The sequence below is a fragment of the Mchenga conophoros genome, linkage group LG15 (assembly GCF_057382185.1).
Source record: "Mchenga conophoros isolate Kocher_MC1m ecotype Shallow Benthic linkage group LG15, M_conophoros_male_GT1.1, whole genome shotgun sequence".
NCBI lineage: Eukaryota > Metazoa > Chordata > Actinopteri > Cichliformes > Cichlidae > Mchenga > Mchenga conophoros.
The window spans coordinates 24,224,337-24,245,090 of record NC_140540.1 but is presented as its reverse complement, the minus strand read 5'-3'; the positions used below and the strand labels follow the sequence as shown (position 1 = coordinate 24,245,090).

General features: G+C 41.3%; 1 protein-coding gene and 2 long non-coding RNA genes across 3 annotated transcripts; 1 reads left to right on the top strand and 2 right to left on the bottom strand.

The window, feature by feature from the left end:
- Positions 1-4,743: 4,743 nt before the first annotated feature.
- LOC146558442 (uncharacterized) lies at positions 4,744-7,657 on the bottom strand. Its single transcript, XM_085246029.1, has one exon. It carries the CDS (start codon positions 7,543-7,545, stop codon positions 5,164-5,166), a length of 2,382 nt encoding a protein of 793 aa, XP_085102155.1. The 5' UTR covers positions 7,546-7,657; the 3' UTR covers positions 4,744-5,163.
- Positions 7,658-7,773: 116 nt separating this feature from the next.
- Positions 7,774-10,829, top strand: LOC146558441 (uncharacterized). Its single transcript, XR_014888478.1, has 2 exons — positions 7,774-8,014; positions 8,363-10,829. It is a non-coding gene; the product is annotated as an uncharacterized LOC146558441 (long non-coding RNA).
- A 1,351-nt stretch (positions 10,830-12,180) lies between these two features.
- Positions 12,181-15,412, bottom strand: LOC146558440 (uncharacterized). The gene is made up of 3 exons (XR_014888477.1): positions 15,271-15,412; positions 13,311-13,355; positions 12,181-12,737 (listed from the first exon to the last, which is right to left on the bottom strand). It is a non-coding gene; the product is annotated as an uncharacterized LOC146558440 (long non-coding RNA).
- Positions 15,413-20,754: the final 5,342 nt, after the last annotated feature.

Below are 20,754 nucleotides of genomic sequence, written 5' to 3'. Positions count from 1 at the left end.
ACTTTTAACCTGTAGTTCAGTATTGATCTGCCACAGTCAGCGAACAAAACTGCCAAAAAGGAAAAAGACATTAAGATCCTCAAAAGCTTGGCATAATATAGTCATACATTTTCACCTGAATACATCTGCCCTGTGCAATTCCTTTTCGAAGGCCTTTGCAGCTAATAATGGTCAATATATTAATTTAAAGAACACAGAAAAACAGCTGGTTCTTTTTCAGGGTTTCATAGCTTTTTTGTGTAGAATGCCAAGCTTTAATATTATAGAGATTTGCAAGTATCTACAAAGCATGATATGATGTGAAGTTCAACATCTGGGACACGTGTCCCGCTATGCATTGCAGAAAATGACTCAATCTCTTAGTACAGCAAACAAACAATGCAGTAGGGCGGGAAAATAATGGTCTCCTCTGCCGTGGCATCAGAAGTTGAGAATTGACGGGACAAAGTGTTGGGTTTCTCGTTTTGGGTTGCCGGGTCTATAGATCATAACACAGTTGAACCAAGCAAAGGAGAGGGCCCACCTGGTTTGTCTTGAGTGGCTGCTGTGAGATATGCAAGATGCTTGTGGTCAGTCAAACGATGAACAATGAGCAGGTGTTCTGCTCCCTCCCGCCAGCTAGCAGTTCCACTTCTCCCACGTCATAGTTTTGCTCAGTTCGAGAAAGACAGCAGAAGGGAAAAAGCTGCATTTTCCCTTCCTTGTTCTGGAACAAGATGAACTCCATCAACGATAAATTGTTGGGTGGTCACACACAGCTGACTGCAGCTTTCCAGTCTTATAAACAGTACATTTGTACAATGACTGAAACCAGCCCACTGGCTGTGACGTCAGTTCCTTGATCATGAATATGCAAATTGTCATGACCATTGATCAACAATCATTGATCAAAGACCATTGATCGTGGAATAATCTTCCACACTGCACCTAACGTGACAAACTGAAAGCAGTCATTGGGTGGGAAACCTTGAGGAGAACACTTTTGACCTTAGAGAAGAGCTCTGCATAGAAAAGGATCAGGTTTGAACTTAGTTTGTGCAGCTGTACCTTTAACTAAGGCAAGTTCCTGCATCAACTCGTCCTGTTGTCTTTTTGAACTGTGCTTCACTATTCACTACAGATGAATGCACTGTAAACACCTGCGTGTGAGTCACTTTGGTCACTTTGACAGTTGCACTGGTAATAATAATTTTCCCTTTGTGTCCTCAGAGAGAACAGTGATGTTGGTGTGGAGGAGGAGGAGCAGTTGTCCTGCTGTGCTTTGGGTCAAGATGTCTCAGAGGATTCAGTCGCTACCAGTTGTGGCATCTCTGTCCAAAGTAAGAGTCGGTATCCGTGTGCTGATGAACACATTTTTGAAAACTTGACTTCTTGTTTTGTAGGTGCATGAAAAAGATTTCATTCGATTTTTTATGGTATAGGTTTTTTTCCTGTTTTACTTTGAATGTTGTTTCCTTTCATGTCTCACGTTAGTTTTACTTCCTGCTTTGTGATTGTCTTAATTATTTTTCACCTGGTTTGCTAAAGTTCAGCTGTCATGTTCCCCACCTGCTCACAATATCAGGCAATCCTCAATATATACTACTCAAAACAATCAGAGGAACACACTGAAAACATAATGGCTCTCGCGCGGAGAAAAACATGCTGGAGATCAATACTGATGCAAACTGGGTGATGTGTTAGAAACGAAAGGATTCAATTGTTTGTTGGAAATAAATGATCAAAATACTGGATACTGGCTGAATCCAAATACAAACAGAAAATCAGAGTAAAAAACGCTGCAGCAGGCTTTTCCATTTGGCTCTGATTTCATAGCAGCAGCTCAAAATGAAATAGTTTGTATGGCTGCGTGTGCTGCTGGGCCAAAAGTTTAGCTGGTCATTTGTAGATTTTTAGATGAAATAAAAAACAAAAAAAAACACTCAACAAAAGATCATCTAAAGAAGAGCAGAGTTCATGTACACACTTTATTAAGCAGCTACTGTACAACAAGAACAGAATCATGTAAATGGCCAAACAACAGCAACAGTAATCCCAGGGTGTAGCACAGCAGGCAAAGAGACGCAGTAGCACAGAGAGAGTAAAGGATCACATGGAGAACAAATGGAGCGCGCTCACGAGCCCTCTCTTCGTACAGAGCCAGAAACGTCTGACCCACAGAGCTCACTAAGACGACAATAACTCGTTTTTCCCACACAGATTACATATAACATCACACTGAATGAAATTACATGTAGCAGATTACATGAACTATATAAGATGAGGATTCGCGTATTAAGCATATTCAGAACTATTTCCTTCCATTATTTTCTTGGGTTAACAGTTTTTGTTGCTTTTCTGCTATCGCTTAAATTTTATTCATATAGCACCAAGTCACAACAGCCACCTTAAGGCACTTTATAGTGTTAGGTAAAGCCTCAGTAATAAAGCCTCAGACAACTCCCTACGAGCAACGACTTGGAGACATTAAGAAAGAAAAACTCTCTCTTTGTACAGTCGAACACTGAGACGGAACCAGGTTCAGTGACGGGCCGCCATCCACCACGACTGGTTGGAATGAGGGGAGGAGGGCAGGATAAAACCTGCAGGCTGAGAGCAAAGTGCTCCATCTATCTGATATGATACTGTGAGGCCTCTCAGATAAGATGGGGCTGTTTTATTATGGCCCTTTTTATGTGAGAAGCATTTTGAATTCAGCTCTGGATTTAACAGGGAGCCAATGATGTGAAGCCAGTATGAGGGGGATTTTCCCTCCTCTTAAAATGTCTCATTAGGAACATTTTTAACAGTTGCTTCTTGTCTCTGCTGTGACAAAAAAGGGTTCTGATTATGAATCAAAATGTTTTAAATAAGTCACACACTGGTTATAACTTAATGCCGAAAATGTCATGTTACACGATTTACTATTTTCTGAAGCTTATTTACAATTTACAATGCTTAACACCATTCCCATCCCTCCCGTCAAAAGATAAAAGTCTGTTTTTCATGCAGTTTCACACACTAAAGACATTTCATTCTTTTTGGTTTCTTGTTGTCAATCAGCAGATGCGAGTCTGGAAGAGGTTTTAGAAGAATATAAGATCAGTCTGAGGAGGAGGTTTGAAAGTGTGACTGAAGAAACTGATAATACAGGAAGTGGAACCCTCCCGAACAGGATCTACACTGAGCTCTACATCACAGAGGGACAGAATGAAGACGTTCATAACCAACATGAGGTGATGCAGCTGGAGACAGCTTCCAAGATGGAGGCTCTTGATGACATTACAGTCAGGTGTCACGACACCTTTAAAGCCTTACCTGACCAACAGAGACCCATCAGAGTGGTTCTGACCAACAGCGTCGCTGATCAGAGACGAGCAGTACAGTCTTCTGGAGCTGCTCCATGTTTTCCATCCAACATTACAGAAGGTCACAGCAGAGAAGCTCGCTGTCTGTAAACTTTTGTTCATCTTTGACGGCCTGGATGAAAGCAGACTTGGATCATTGGATTTCACCAACGGGAAGCTGCTGTCTGATGTCACAGAGAAGTCATCAGTCAGCCAGCTGCTGACAAACCTCATCCAGGGGAATCTGCTTCCCTCGGCTCTCGTCTGGATAACTCCCCGACCTGCAGCAGCCAATCAGATCCCTCCTAGACGTGTTGACAGGGTAACAGAAGTACGAGGCTTCACTGATGCCCAGAAGGAGGAGTACTTCAGGAGGAGATTCAGTGATGAAGAGCTGTCCAGAATCATCTCCCACATGAAGACATCCAGGAGCCTCCACATCATGTGTAGAATCCCAGTCTTCTGCTGGATCACTGCTACAGTTCTGGAGCACATGTTGACTACAGAGCAGAGAGGAGAGCTGCCCAAGACCCTGACTGACATGTACTCACACTTCTTGTTGGTTCAGATGAAGAAGGGGAACAAACATGTGGGGGGACATGAAACAAGTGAGATGGCTGAAAGGAAATTTCTTCTGAATCTGGGGAGGCTGGCATTTAAACATCTGGAAAAAGGAAACACCTTCTTCTACCAAGAAGACCTAGATCAGTGTGGTCTGGATGCTACAGAGGCCTTGTTGCACACAGAAGTTTATACGGAGCTCTTTAAACAGTGTTTGTTAATCTTGAAGGTGGCTTTTATTTGTGATTCAGGTCTCAATGTCTCTTTGTGTATACTTATATGCAGAAGTAACACAAAAGAAGAAGTGGGAGCTGGCCTGACACCAGTAACTGACTTCCAGTGAAAGCTTTGGCTAATAATATTTTTTAGCGAACATTTTTCTTGTAAAACAAAGGGGGGCCTAGCAAAAAAGGTTTGGGAACCACTGCTCTACAAGGTTGGCGAAATAAAAAAAAATGTATTAACATTTTTTTATTTGGACTTTTATTAGTCCAAATTTTTTTATTTGGACTAAAAAAAATGTTCGAAGTGGACTAGGTGCTAATTTTCAGATGTCAGGTCTACATCTAGAATCAAAATGAGCACATACATAAACAACCAAAGTGAAGCATTAAGACAAAACATAGCAACGTCAAACAGCGTCCACACATTTTGCCACAAATACATGCAAAACAACTAAATTGGGCCACAAAAGTGATGTAAATTGACCAAACTAAGACACAAATCAGACAAAAACAGATGCAGGATGATCACAAACAGACACGTCGGCTACAAACTGATGCAAAATGACTAAAATCACACGTGTAACACTTTCTACATATTTGACAACAGAAGAAAAACACAAACAAACTTGGAATGCATTTTTAATTTGGATTTTTTTTATTTCATGCCGAATTAGATATTTTAAAAATCAAGCCAAAGTCTCCTCCCTGTTTGTACTGTAAGGTCAAAGCCCTACTGTACTACAGAGAACCCCAACAATCAAATGATCCCCCTCTGAGCAAGCGCGAGGCGACTGTGGGGAAGAAAAACTCCCTTTAACAGGAAGAAACTTCCAACGGAACCGGGCTCAGAAGGGACGGCCATCCGCTGCGACCGGTTGGGGGGATGGAAATCAAAAGGAGACGAGATGGCGTGAACTACAGTTCTAAAATTTGGATTTGAGGGCTGATCCCAAAATTTTATGGTGATGTTTTTAAAAAAAGGATTTGGTGCTAAAAGTCTGCTTCAAGATTTTAAAAGAAGCAGGGCAGTGGGAAAAGCCAAAATGGTCATTTTAATGATCTCTGGCTTTAGTGAACCACCTGAAGGGTTTTAGCAATGTTTTTCCCACCGCAGAAAAAAACCTGGATATTTTGGACGTCTTTGGGGGACCCGGGATGACTCCGAGAGTGATTTTTAGATGTCTAATCAGAGCCTCATCAAAAGATGAATCATTTGCCATCAAAGCCTTTAAGACATTGTCTGGGGAGCCAAACTCCTTGATGAGGCGTTTGGCTATTTTCTTGATGAACTTTGTCTTGTCATTTGTCAGACTTGTGGCAGACGCTGTGCTGCTGAGTTCAGGCTGCATTAGATTGCTCAGACGGTTGATGACCGTGTCTATTTCTTTTGTAGTAGTTGCGATCCGAGCAGCAAACTTTTGGGTCTCAGGTTTAGATTTATAGATGACTCTCATGATAAGGAGCAACGCAAGGTCATTGGAAATTTTCTCAACATCACAAGATGAACCTGACACAGAATCCATCTCTGATATTTTGGAGGAATCTTTGAGAGAGTGTTTCAGGCTCAAGGCTCCAGATGATTTATCTGGAGAAATGCTCCCAGGTTGTGGCGTTCGAGGTGACTTGTCAGATGCCACAGAGCATTTATCTGGAGAAATGCTCCCAGGTTGTGGCGTTCGAGGTGACTTGTCAGATGCCACAGAGCATTTATCTGGAGAAATGCTCCCAGGTTTTGGTGTTGGAAGTGATGCACCAGATTCTTTTCCTCTGCCATCTGAATCAGGGCTTTTTTCCTGTGTTGTGGTCTGTGCTCTTTTAATAAAGTTGTGGATGTCTTCCAGGGCCCCAGAAATCTTGTCCATTTGAATCATTTGATCTTTCTCTTCATTGCAGAAGAGTAAAAGCTTCTGCAAAAACCTTTCTACTGTGTCATCTATGAGGACATAGAGGACTTCAGCAGAAATGCGACGCTTTGAGCCCTGTACTGATTTCGGAGTCCTGGAGATGACCGTGTCTGAGAGGGACCTACCCATTAGAGGTATGGGGATTTGATAGCCTCGATCCACCGTAAGTAGATCAAACAGGTTTGCCACTAAGTCCTCCGTAAAATTCCTGATATGCCCACTATTTTTAAAGTCCCCCAAGGTCTTATCGATGAGGAAGAGTTCTTCTTTCTTTGTTAATTTGTCAAATAACTGATTAACGTCTGATCTAATGACGTTAAAGTCGACTGAAGAAGAACGTTTAATTGCGGTTCCCAGGCTTGCCGTATGTGGAGAAGGGGAGCGATGAGCCTCTGTACTCTGGGGAGCAGCCGTTTCAGGTACTGACCCTGGGAGAATGAAAACTATACTTTCATTGGAGGGCGCAGTTTCCTTCTTGGGGTGATTGCAAATGTTTTGTAGACAAACAAAATGTTTCCTGTTTGCCTTTATTCTTTTTTTCAGCTCTGTTTTCATTTTTTCAAATTGTTTTTTTGCAAACATGGAAAAGTTGTGTTTGCGTGCTTTGAGCCTGGCGTGTGAGGTGGATGGCACACATTTGGAGAAGAAGTGTCTCACCTTGTGGATAATTAAGCCTGCATTAAAGGCAGGTTTGGGTAAGTTACATTTCTCACAGAGCTCTTCACTGCTTGAATCCATGTTAGCAAGTATCTCACCTACGATGTCAGCTGCAACCATTTCTACTGGGGTTGGAGCCTGGATACTTTGTGTTTCTGCAGTGGGTTTTATATGGCTTTGTGATTCTTCTGGGAGCTCATCTTTATCTTTTCCTGTCATCTCTCCATCTGAGCTCCTTGTTGACAGAATAACAGAAATCTCTGCGATTGCTGATTTCACTGATATTTTTGAACCAGTACGTTCTGTACTGGAATGAGACCCATTTGTCCCACACTGGCAGCGCAGCTTACATGCTGCATACCTTTTCAGGCATGAGGCAGCGCAACAAACCATGCGGTGTAGTTTCTTAATACTACTAAATTTGCCGCTAACATAAACGGCAGGGTCTACTGGGAAATCGGGGCTTTTTTCAATCAGTGCAATGGTTGAGCTGACCTTTTCTGAGATCTCTTCCTCAACCATCAGCGTCAGCTTGTCAGCGCTCTTATCTTGCTGTTTTGAGACATTAAGAGCGCCGGCGATGGCAGCTGAGATCGAGTCTCCGAGGGACACCCTTATTTTCCCCTCATCCATAAACTCTTCCCTTATCATGGGTTCCTGAATAAGAGGAAGGGCAATCCTCAGGATGCTGGCAGAGGCGATCTGAATGATTTCAGAAATCATATCAGCGAGCACGGCATGGACGCTGGAGTCGCATTTTCCATTTTCTATAATGCTCCACTGAACTTCAGAGAGCCTTTCAAAGCACCTGTTGATTGGCGGGATAATCTGGTCTGGTGTGACCACGATTGAATTTTCGTTGATGGTTTCCATTGTTGTGTCACAAATTAGATTTTCTCCGTTTGAGCGTGTGAGAATTTTCTTGTATTACAGAGCGCCGACTGCTGAACGTTTTGCAAACAGATGAGCATCGAGTTCTGATTTTTCTGTCTGAGAGCCGTTATTTATAGGCTCGGTTGTCTGTGACGTTACTGACAGACCAGCGCGAACGCCTTTGATCTGCCAGTGACGTCACAAGAAACGCACGCGGAGAGGCGGCGTTCCTTGCGCGCTCACAGATTTGAATGACGCTTTGGAGTTGACGGCACGCCGCAATGCATTGTGGGAGCCCGGCACCATTTTCGGGGTCTACGAATCAAAACAAACACGCTGTGTTGGAACGACGATTACAAGATGCTTAAAAGCAGTTCCTGACCCACCAGGATTCATTGGAATCATAGGTTGGAGGACGTTTTGGGGAAATGGCCGACGGTCGAAGCGGAGAAGAAATAAACTCTTAAAAGTTAGTTCTGGGTTTTTATCCCACTTCATATATACACCAGGACACATGTTAGCATAATGAAAGAATTGTAGAATTAAGTGGAGTCAACAACAGCAGCATAGTGCAGTCATATCACAAATGTTAGCGTAATGAAAAAGTCTTACAAAGTCAAATTTAGCTAACCTTCGGCTAAGTTACCTGACGTTAGTCATATCGCCACTTAACGCGGCTCTTTGGTCGGTTAGTTAGTGTCATCCAGGGAAGACGGACGTTGTTTTGCTGTGCTGTATTTTTATGTGAAGTGTATATATTTATTTTTTATATTGCATGTATTTTGTGCAGTGTTTTATTTAGTTTGCATGTTTTTAGTTGCCGGCAAATTGTCCTGGAGAGACTCCGCCTTTTCCCCCGTTTTTACTAATTGGACACACCTGAGAGAAAAGAAAAGGTAATTTACAGAGTGCTCAAGGACACATAAGAGGTTTGGAGCCGGTGTTCAACAAAAATGTAACACGGAGAATGCGAGACAGACAGAGGAAAGACACAGACGATCAGAGGGGAGAGCGAGAGACGATCAGAGAGTAGAGATGATCAGATGGAGCAGACGACCAGCGACTGGGAAGAGAGATTACCAGCGACTGGAAAGGGGAAACGATCAGAGGAAAAAAAGGCAGATGACCAGCGACTAGGGACGCGTAGCGGCAGTCTGGTGGCAATAACGACAAGAGCCAGCTCGTGCACTGCGGGAGAACAGAAGCAGTGAGACCGCGGTGCCGATTGCAGTTTGAGGAAGCGGCGGGCGGAGTTGAGAGCTCTGCCCACCCGGGTAAGTCTTTGACTTATCCTTTTTATAAAGTAAACTGCCAAAGGAATAGTGACTGCCGCTCCCTCCCTTTCTTCAGTGCACCAGGACGTGGAATGCGGGGAGGAAGGCGAGGACTCCGCTGGGTTTCCCTCTTTTAATACTACGCTGGACCTCTTAGTTTTCTGTGACTTTTAGGCCGTGGTGGATTCCACTGGACTTCTAATGTTGTGTGTTATTGATTTTTATTGTGTCTTCCCTTGGCCAAGGTTGTTTTAATTCATTTTATATTTTTAACTATTTAAACATAATAAATTATATTTTTAATTCTACAGTTTTTGTATCGTGTGCTTTTCCCTCGGCGGCTCCACTGCTCTGCCCGCTTTGAGGAAGGTTTCCTTCCTTTTAAAAAACACAAACCATCTTGGAAACATAATCAGCCTTTCCGCTCCGGTGTCATATTAGTTTAGGTTTGTGCCGAAGCTGGGTCTGTTTGTCAGTGTGAAGCCAAACGTGCTTTAACGTTTTAGGAAACACCGAGCAGACGGTTCATACTTGCCAACATTCAAAGGGCTGTTGGGGGGGCAAATATATTTTACAGTGTTTATTTATTCGACAAAATACGTTAAATGTCACCGTTATTATTGGCTGGCCGGAAACAGCGGGGGTGTCCAAATTCAGAGGCTGCTTCCACCTGAGGACCCGCCTTCGCGGTCTAAAGAAAGCCGCGTAGTACGTCACGAGCTCCCTCGGTGGAGTGAAACTGCGTCTGCTCCTTGCTGTCTAAAATGTAACCGGGCGCTGGCGTCAATTCTCCACCGTCTCACACTTTGTTTAATCAGTTTTCTGTTTGACGTTTATTCAGCTTTGTGAAAACCCCAGAGGACCCCTCCCGAGGGATTAATAAAGTTACAGCTGAGTAGTGAGTTGTATGTGAGGCTGGACACTAAGGAGAAAATGATTTTTAATGAATGGCAAGGCACATAAATTGTGCTGGAAGAGAGTAACCAAGTATAGAGATGGAAATGTGCTAATGTGAAGAAAGTGTGTTGAGAAGGGAGAAGGAGTACTTTGGACGAAAATTGAATTAGAGAAGGAAGTGAGGCAACTCTGAAGAGGATGGAGACGGGAGGCATAGAGAGGGTAGGAGTGAAGGCTATGATAAGGTGCGAAGAGAGTAACTGTGGTGCTGCATAAGAAAGTCCTGAGGGGCAGAGAAGTATGTGATGGGTTGAGATTACATCAGAGAGAGGCTCTGAGCCCCTTCTTGTTTGCACTGGTGATGGAGAGGCTGACAGATGAGATCAGGCAAGAGTCTCCGTGGATGATGTTTTCAGACAACCACAGAAAGGATTTGTGGATGTAGTGAAGGTGGACATGCAGGGGGTTGGTGTGACTGAGGAGGATGCTAGAAATAGAGAGATGGAGGCGGATGATCCACTGTAGCGACCTCTAAAGGGAGCAGCCGAAAGAAGAAGAAGGAAGCACAAATAATTCTAATCATGCTTTTCTTTTATTCTCAGTACTAAGCTATGTAAAGGAAGTCAAGGTTGTTTCCTCCTACAATCACTTTGGTCATGCTGTTCTTACAAGTGTGGAGGTGCCAGATGGTTTAGACTTGTTTAGATTGGTGCTCTGTCTCCCTTTATCCAAACTAAAACTTTGATGGGGTTTTTTATCTTCACTAAACACTTTTTTGCTTTGTGTTTATTATTGTGCTACTGCAAGTATTTCATATATTAGTCAGTTGATTGTTACTGTAGGGCAGCTCTAGGACAATCCCAGATGTGATGTAGCTTGCTTTTATCCAGCAGATACGACATCTCATGAGGAGGTTCGAACCCTGTACCCTGACCCTCCTGCTGACGCACAAAGTCTGGACATCCAGCAGCAGGCCCTTCTACGTGAACAACAGCACAACAGTTTCTATTTCTTTTAATATTAGAAGTCAGTTATTCATTAATGAATACAAATGGTGACTGAAGTTATTTAGACAGGACATTAAACAATAAACTTCCAATAAATGATGAACAATGTGTGACTGAATGTGTTCAGTGAAAGACTTTGAAAATATCGCAGCATAAAACCAGTGTAAAAGTACTCAGACTACTTTTGGGGGTATTTATTTGATGATGCAACCAGAAAATGTGCAGGTTGTGAGTTTAACATTTTCAACACTGGAGAAGAAGTACATGTACACAGACTAGCTAATGACAAACATTTTTTTTAAATTAACCTTTATTTAAACAGGTTGTTCATTTTTCTGAGCTTATCTGGTGTCCAGTTTCGGTGGCAGTAGCATAAGCAGAGAAGACCCAGACCTTACTCTCCCGAGCCAGCTCCTCCATTATTTGGGGGACACTGAGGCATTCTCTGCTGAGTGCTGTGATCTCCCCAACATGTCCTGGGTGTGTCCTGTCTGTCCTGGTGGGACATGCCTGGAACATCTCACCCAGGAGGCGTTCAAGAGGCACCCTTGTCAGATGCCTGAACCTCCTCAACTGGCTCGTTTAGATGTAGAGGAGTAGCAGTTAACTCGGAATGAGACAGACAGCACCTACTGCTGGGGTGGGCCTACAGGAGGGAGAGCTCATGTCGTCTCTTCAGGACACATCACTGGACCCCAAGAAGCTCTCCCCGGAGCTCCCTTTGGCTGCTGGGGTCGGCATACGTTCAACTTTAAAATCACTCTTGGTTCTTGGCTAGCTTTGTGTTAGCATCCTTTGTGTACTGATGCTTGCAAGAAGCTAAAGTTGCTTTGGCAGAATTTTCTTTCTCATATATGCACACATAAGGAGAGAGATGTTTTATAAGCTTTAGTCATCACCGTGCACTTTTCCTGATTCACACAAAATACAGCAATCTGGCACCTTCCCACAGGGTCTTGCACGAGTATTAAACATGTTCATTTGTGCTTTGGACTGTCACCAGATTTCTTCTAGAAGTTTCTTGCCAGTCAGCAACTATCTTGGCAACACCACTTGAGTTTGTGTGTTGCATGCTAACATCCTTATCATATGTGTAATAATACTAAAGCTTCATCTTATGCACACACAAAAAACAAATATGGCTCCTTCGTGCAGGGTTTTCTGGTATGTTCATTTATGCTTCCCAATTTAAAAAAAAAGAAAAAAAAAAAGAAAAAGCAAAGTTCTTGCTTCTCAGCCACTGCGGCCACATCCTCACCGTTTTTTAGGCAGTTATATAAACATACTGGGAGTGAGTCATAAGCTTAAATACAATAGTTGAAGGAACAAAAACTTAATGTTTAAAAATACCAGTCAAATCTGATTAAAGTAAATAAATAATAAGTATACAATGTAGTTTTAAGACTTCTCAATGTTTCGTAACATTAATGTTCTATGAACTCGTGAGTCCAGAAATCTGAATGTCATGAAAAGTATTTATTATTCGTGTATTATTATTTTACAATACAAGGTTGTTTTTTTCCTGATACTTCATGCAAACCACATTTCTCCAGGCCTGTCCTAATCAGCTTACTCAGTATCACTAGATCCAATGCTGCTCCTCCAGCAGAGCACACAAAAGTAGGAGAGACCAGAGATGCCATGGCTTAGTTAGGAGACTGTTTGCTTCAAGGCCACTAGAGGGTGCTGCCATAAAACTACAATAAATGAATTGACCTTTTGACCTGCTCACACTCTTTTATGCAAAACCCTGTTGATGTTACACACACACACACACACACACACAAAGAGATTCTAGGTCTCACCAACCGTGGGCAAAAAGATGACAGTCAATAAAATTCTAAAATTTTATTTATAAACACAATGAATAGTAGTTAAAAGTCCAGTGTCCCATTTAGGTACAAAGTAAAAACACACAGTCCAAGGCCAGAGCCAGCTATGCCACAAAGCCAGTTGCACTCCACACGTTGTTCACTTCAACAGGGGTAGCAATTGTCCTCTGAGACCCACCACCCTGTAAGTAGAAAGCCTGCACAGAGCGACAAAATAAGACAATTCACTATATAATTCACAGCCCATCCATCCCAAACATATCAGATCATTAGAGGTTTTGTCACATTACATACCTGCACTGAGAGACAAAATAACACAGCAGTGTTTGTAATGTGGGCTATAAGTAGACTAGCATATCAGTGCAATCAATTACACCTGCCTCCAATTAGTCCAGCCCTTTTACAGTCATTGACTGGGTGAGAAAACACGAGCAAATCAACCCAAGAGACAAGCAGGAAGACTCTCTGAAGGCTCCTGTGGCTGCACAGGCAGTCTTACAATTACGAGGTTGGAGAGTTGTTGTTTCAAAATGTTCACACTGATTTCACATGCTCATTAACTCACAACCAGCTGACCATATATATTTCTGCTGCTGAGCTGCTTTTTGATGGAGATTTTCTGAATTTATTTTGCTACCATAAGAGCAGACTCCATGCTGAAAGCATGTGCACTGTCACTTGCAATGAGTGGCACTAATGACGCTAAATTTAATTACAGGTCATGGACAGCCTTCATAAATGCTCATATTACTCACCCACACTGAATTCCAGCACAGGTTCATCTGGGTCCTGACTATTTCCTGCAAAGTAACACAAACGTCATCAGAACATTAAGTCAGAGAAACAACATTTGGAGCTTTTGTACATGATAAATTATACTGCAGTAGTAAAACAAAGTCAAGCAGCAGTACATTTATTAAAATCACCTTCAGCTGTAATATTTAAACTGATTTAGTGTCAATTTAGATTATGTTTAGATTAAAATGAAACTAGTACCCTTGTAATGTCTTTTTAAATTAGAGGTAAATATTTGTATATTTTTTACATAATATAATTATATTTACTGGATTTTCTCTCTATTGTAGTTTAGTATTATAGTTATTACTTGTTTTTTATTGACTTGTCTTGTTTTTACAATGATTTGCTCTGAATGCAGCCTTTAAAGAAAAGACTATCTGTTCAGTAACTATCCATCAGACTGGGTCCATGTTACCAGCCAAATGGGTAATAATTAAAGTAAGTTTTGAATTACGTATATTTGGGTGTTTAGGTGACACTTTTGCAAAAAAAATAATAATAATTAGGTTTAAAAGAACTAAACATGTATGTATTTAAAAACAATAAGTGTGTTAGAATTACTACAGCAACAGCTTGTAGCTCACTGTACTATTTTTGAGCACAACTTTGGTGCTTTTGCCTCATTTTTAAATCAGTGATCCCAGTAGCACAGTCTAAGCAGAGACCTCAGTGCTTGGCAAACAATCAATAGAATCAATAGAATTATTAAAAAGAAACAAAATAAATGCCAACCATATAAAAAAAAAACATAAACTTAAGGAAAAAACTAAACTTGATTTTGTGTCTTTAGGCTATTGTTAACAGCAAGCATGAGGTTAGTGCATATGTATTATTATTGGAAAGATTACTGCAAAGAAAAAAAGGTTGAACCAGGAGGGGGCGATATTGCTCTTCTTACCATGAGTTACATGCAGGCTATTACTTACCATGTCACTCACATTTATTTCACAAAACAGCTGAACCCACTTAATTCGATTTAATTGTATTTATGCAGAGCTGAATCACAACAACAGTCTCCTCGAGGTGGTATAGATTGTAAGGTAGAAAGTCTACAATTAAAAAGAAAAAACCTCAATACAGTGGGAAGGAACAACTCACTTTTAACAGGAAGCACCCTCTGGCAGAACCACGGTCAGGGAGGGGCAGCCCGCTGCGACCCTTTGGGGATGAGGAGACGAAAAAGGGGACAAAAGACACACTGTGGACGAGAGCCAGAGATGAACAAGAACTAATTATTGAATGCAGAGAGGTGTATAAACACATGGTGGGAATCCCCCAGCAGGGTAGTCCCAGGGTAACTAAGGGAGGATTCATGGTCACCTGATTCAGCCCTAGCTATATGCGTTGGCAAAAAGGTAACTTTGAAACTTAATCTTAAAAGTAGAGATAGTGTCCGTCTCCTGCATTCAAACTGGGAGCTGGTTCCACAGAAGGATGATCCCCTTCTACTTCTAAATATCCTAAAAACCACAAGGAAGCCCACAGTCTGAGAGCAAACTATCAAACTACGAGGTCTTTAAAATAAGATGATTATTCAAGACCTCATGTGTGATGGGAAGGATTCTGAATTTGATGCTGGACCCACAAATCATAAAAGAGAAACACTAACTCACACACACCAGAAAGTGCCAAGAATTATAATTATATGTAATTTAGTTTTGCGTTCCTTTATAATGCTTTCAACTATACAAATAAGACACTTCATGGGGGCGCCTGAGCCTTGTAGACACAACAAATACTGAACAAACCTCATGCGCCCTGTTGTTGACAAAACGATAAAAATGAATGTGTACTTCTGTCTTATTTAGGTCATTTTTGTAGTTTTTGTAGACAGACTACTGTAATTTCTCAATAAAATGTCGCTTATTATCGCTCACTCTCAAGAACAAAAACGTGAGTAATTTCCCAGTAGCTCACCATATTTGGGATCTTCTAACATCCACACTTCATGTTTAAACGGTGGTGCGGAGGCGGTGTACCGTCGCAGGCCGGATGTAGCATTCAGCGCGGTGTGCCTTTTTTTCAGTTGCTAAGCAACAGATTTGTCCCGCCCCTTTCGTTATGACGGGGCGGGCCAGTCCTTTGACTGGTGACGTTACAAAGAAACGTCAGGTGACGTTACAAAGAAACCTTAAACCGACCTTATATATAGACCTGGCTGTTCAGTTGAAACGCATTCACACAGCGGGACAGCAGCGCTTTAAACGTTCAAACACGGAGTTTAACACAAAACAACATTTTAGACATAAAAAACAAAAAAGTGAAATGGCAAGCTCGAACTGTAACACAATGACAAATGATGAAACAGTTCAGACCAATGGGGATAATTCTACAGTACATGCTTTGGTATCCCTCTTGAATAACTTGTTCAGTAGTTTTTCGATCAAGCAGTGGGGAGAGCTTATCTCAGGCTATCCGGATTGCTTCACTGCTAAGCGGCTTGTAGGTTTTGTAGAGGACGTAATGGACCTGTGTGCACAGTCAGTAGCAGTATCACCACTGAGGTCTTCCCAGAAGTCCCCTGTACATGAAAACTGTTCTGTCCACACCACTACTGGCAAAACGGTTTTGTCACGTGTGAAATTTTTGGACGATTCTGCTGAGCAGGAGTTTGATACAGCACAGAATATAGATGCTAACAGCCAAGAAACAGCTAACACAGAAGAAAGCTGTCAAAATGCTGACCAACACAGTGCTGCAAAAGCAGAAAACAATCCAATTCCAGATCCCCAGCAGCAGAAATCCTGTGTTGAACATGAAGCCAGCATCCCACCGTTAACAAACGTAAGTCAAACGGAGTCATATAAAAAGATACAGCATCACAGATCTTCTGTAGACTGTGAGCCACCTGAAAAAACAGACTTTGAAAGATGGTTAGAGACATTAATTCAGGCTGTGCTTTCAAAGCTTGGTAAACTTTTAAAGTGCCCTCATTCTCACCAAAAACGTTTGTTGGATCTACTCTTGGACAAATTCAAGGGGATGGATTTGCATTTAGACCGAAAAGTGCAGAATTATTTTGACTGCATTGCTAATGCCATTTTCACTGATATTTGTGACAAATTACATAAATTGTCACTAATATCATTGAAAATGGGGAGGAGTGGGGAGGAGGATACAATGAATTTAATGGAACAACCAATATTTAATATCATAACTACTTCAGTATTCCAAGAACACCTGTTGGCAGTAACAGTTACTGATAGACTGGAATCATATGAAAAGAAAGAAAGATGCAGATTTTCAGTGGAAATCTTTGTGGAAGGACTGATTTCCCAGGTTTCAAAAAAATCAGGCACAGTCTTCAGCATTGAAAGTGCTGAAGCTATCTCCAACCGGCTTACCATGAAAATCTGGACTGAAATCAGGGCCAGATACGACAAAATCCCACCAGAGAAGTTCAAGAAACTCAGCGAGAGGGTTTTCAAATCCCTCTGTAAAAGATGGAAGCATGCATCTTTGGTGACATTCTGGCAATTAAACTTCCAAGATCTTGATGAAGATATTGTTAAAACTTTCAAAAGAAAGATATTCACAGAACCAAGTTGCATATCTAAGTGCTTCTCATCGGTGCGGGCATTTTTTGGGAGGTGTAAGGGAAGAAACAAAGTTTCCACTTTATAGTGACATCGTGATATCAACAGCAAAATATTTTCTAAAACTCACTGGACACTTTAAATGAGCTAGTTTTACATTTAGATCAGATCAAGTCATTTTTGAAATCCCCAGGAATGGTCGCGGCAGATGGCCACCCCGCCCTGAGCCTGGTTCTGTCGAAGGTTTCTTCCTCTTAAAAGGGAGTTTTTCCTTCCCACTGTCGCCTCGTGCTTGCTCAGAGGGGTTTGTTCTTTTGGGGTTTTCTTTTTAATACTGTAAGTTGTTACCTTACAGTGTGAAGCACCTTGAAAACACCATTGTTTCCTTTGGTGCTATACAGATTGAAGTGACTTGCACTGATAACATAACTAAGCTGGGACTTTAATTTAACATCAATAAAATTATAAAAAATATTACATCTTGATTTCTGCTTGTTTTCATTGTCTGTGACTTAATGAATACAAATGTGTAATTTAACAGATTCTTTCTTTATGTTAGTCTGACCGGTGATTCCACGTTGGCCTTAGGTGTTGGCGCGGATACGCTGCAGCCCCTGAGCCATTAATGGCCCAGCACACTACAGTAAAAACAAAACAACAGCCATCTGTCCAACTAGGAAAGGAAAATAATAAACTGCCTCCTTGGAGGCAACCTGACTCAAAACAGTTGCAGTCCAACTCAGACTGACTGCAATCACTCTCAGGCAGATTGATGAAGATCTGCAAATAACTGTTGTCTAATTTATAAACGCAGACAGATTGCCAACACGTCTGTTCACAATAGAGGACTGTACTTACATGGTTGCAAACTGGTTGTTATCTTGCTTATATGAAAACATTGCTTTGGAGCAATGAAACTCAAACACATTCATTTTTAAAATGCTTCAAAATGAAATTTTGAAATATTTGGCTTTATGCTTTGAAAGTGCCGTTGTGAGTGGGAGTGTGAAATCCTTACTTGATGTGTTCCCTTTGCCTTTACTGTTTTCAGTTTTATCAGTTTTCAGTTTTATTTGTCATATGCAAGTTAGCACAGGGTCAACATTGCAATGAAATGTGTTTGACGAGCAGCAGTCACTCAGCAGCATGGTACAGTAGAAGAAAATATAATAAAATATAATAAAATAAAATAAAAAATAGAAAAATAGTAAAGAGCAAAATATTTGAAAGACGTGGTAAAAGAGAAAAGATGACTAAATATATATATATATATATATGTATCTATAAATATATGTACACTAGTGATTAAATAAGAAAATCTTGAAAAGAAATATGACGGGAGGTCAGATGGGATATTGCACAGGAATGAGCAGCAGAAAATTACAGTATTACTCAGACTTTTAATAGTCATATTGTCAGTTTTGGCCGACGGTCATGGGTCACTTCCACTAAAATAGCACGAGACTGGAGTAAAATGTACTTTATTAATGAGAACACATGGTGATACAGCAAAGAATCCAACCCTTCTGAAAAACAAATGGCTTCCTGTTATACTCTACCTGATTCAGGTGAGCATCTGGAATAGACCAAGTCTGGGGGTCAGCAAACCAAAGGGAAACAAAACCCTCCCCATAAGAAAACCACTACAATATAACCAACACCATTGATCGTGGAATAATCTTCCACACTGCACCTAACGTGACAAACTGAAAGCAGTCATTGGGTGGGAAACCTTGAGGAGAACACTTTTGACCTTAGAGAAGAGCTCTGCATAGAAAAGGATCAGGTTTGAACTTAGTTTGTGCAGCTGTACCTTTAACTAAGGCAAGTTCCTGCATCAACTCGTCCTGTTGTCTTTTTGAACTGTGCTTCACTATTCACTACAGATGAATGCACTGTAAACACCTGCGTGTGAGTCACTTTGGTCACTTTGACAGTTGCACTGGTAATAATAATTTTCCCTTTGTGTCCTCAGAGAGAACAGTGATGTTGGTGTGGAGGAGGAGGAGCAGTTGTCCTGCTGTGCTTTGGGTCAAGATGTCTCAGAGGATTCAGTCGCTACCAGTTGTGGCATCTCTGTCCAAAGTAAGAGTCGGTATCCGTGTGCTGATGAACACATTTTTGAAAACTTGACTTCTTGTTTTGTAGGTGCATGAAAAAGATTTCATTCGATTTTTTATGGTATAGGTTTTTTTCCTGTTTTACTTTGAATGTTGTTTCCTTTCATGTCTCACGTTAGTTTTACTTCCTGCTTTGTGATTGTCTTAATTATTTTTCACCTGGTTTGCTAAAGTTCAGCTGTCATGTTCCCCACCTGCTCACAATATCAGGCAATCCTCAATATATACTACTCAAAACAATCAGAGGAACACACTGAAAACATAATGGCTCTCGCGCGGAGAAAAACATGCTGGAGATCAATACTGATGCAAACTGGGTGATGTGTTAGAAACGAAAGGATTCAATTGTTTGTTGGAAATAAATGATCAAAATACTGGATACTGGCTGAATCCAAATACAAACAGAAAATCAGAGTAAAAAACGCTGCAGCAGGCTTTTCCATTTGGCTCTGATTTCATAGCAGCAGCTCAAAATGAAATAGTTTGTATGGCTGCGTGTGCTGCTGGGCCAAAAGTTTAGCTGGTCATTTGTAGATTTTTAGATGAAATAAAAAACAAAAAAAAACACTCAACAAAAGATCATCTAAAGAAGAGCAGAGTTCATGTACACACTTTATTAAGCAGCTACTGTACAACAAGAACAGAATCATGTAAATGGCCAAACAACAGCAACAGTAATCCCAGGGTGTAGCACAGCAGGCAAAGAGACGCAGTAGCACAGAGAGAGTAAAGGATCACATGGAGAACAAATGGAGCGCGCTCACGAGCCCTCTCTTCGTACAGAGCCAGAAACGTCTGACCCACAGAGCTCACTAAGACGACAATAACTCGTTTTTCCCACACAGATTACATATAACATCACACTGAATGAAATTACATGTAGCAGATTACATGAACTATATAAGATGAGGATTCGCGTATTAAGCATATTCAGAACTATTTCCTTCCATTATTTTCTTGGGTTAACAGTTTTTGTTGCTTTTCTGCTATCGCTTAAATTTTATTCATATAGCACCAAGTCACAACAGCCACCTTAAGGCACTTTATAGTGTTAGGTAAAGCCTCAGTAATAAAGCCTCAGACAACTCCCTACGAGCAACGACTTGGAGACATTAAGAAAGAAAAACTCTCTCTTTGTACAGTCGAACACTGAGACGGAACCAGGTTCAGTGACGGGCCGCCATCCACCACGACTGGTTGGAATGAGGGGAGGAGGGCAGGATAAAACCTGCAGGCTGAGAGCAAAGTGCTCCATCTATCTGATATGATACTGTGAGGCCTCTCAGATAAGATGGGGCTGTTTTATTATGGCCCTTTTTATGTGAGAAGCATTTTGAATTCAGCTCTGGATTTAACAGGGAGCCAATGATGTGAAGCCAGTATGAGGGGGATTTTCCCTCCTCTTAAAATGTCTCATTAGGAACATTTTTAACAGTTGCTTCTTGTCTCTGCTGTGACAAAAAAGGGTTCTGATTATGAATCAAAATGTTTTAAATAAGTCACACACTGGTTATAACTTAATGCCGAAAATGTCATGTTACACGATTTACTATTTTCTGAAGCTTATTTACAATTTACAATGCTTAACACCATTCCCATCCCTCCCGTCAAAAGATAAAAGTCTGTTTTTCATGCAGTTTCACACACTAAAGACATTTCATTCTTTTTGGTTTCTTGTTGTCAATCAGCAGATGCGAGTCTGGAAGAGGTTTTAGAAGAATATAAGATCAGTCTGAGGAGGAGGT

Excerpts from the sequence above, each read along its gene's own strand:
- LOC146558442 (XM_085246029.1), bottom strand. The coding sequence starts at position 7,545 with ATGGAAACCATCAACGAAAATTCAATCGTGGTCACACCAGACCAGATT.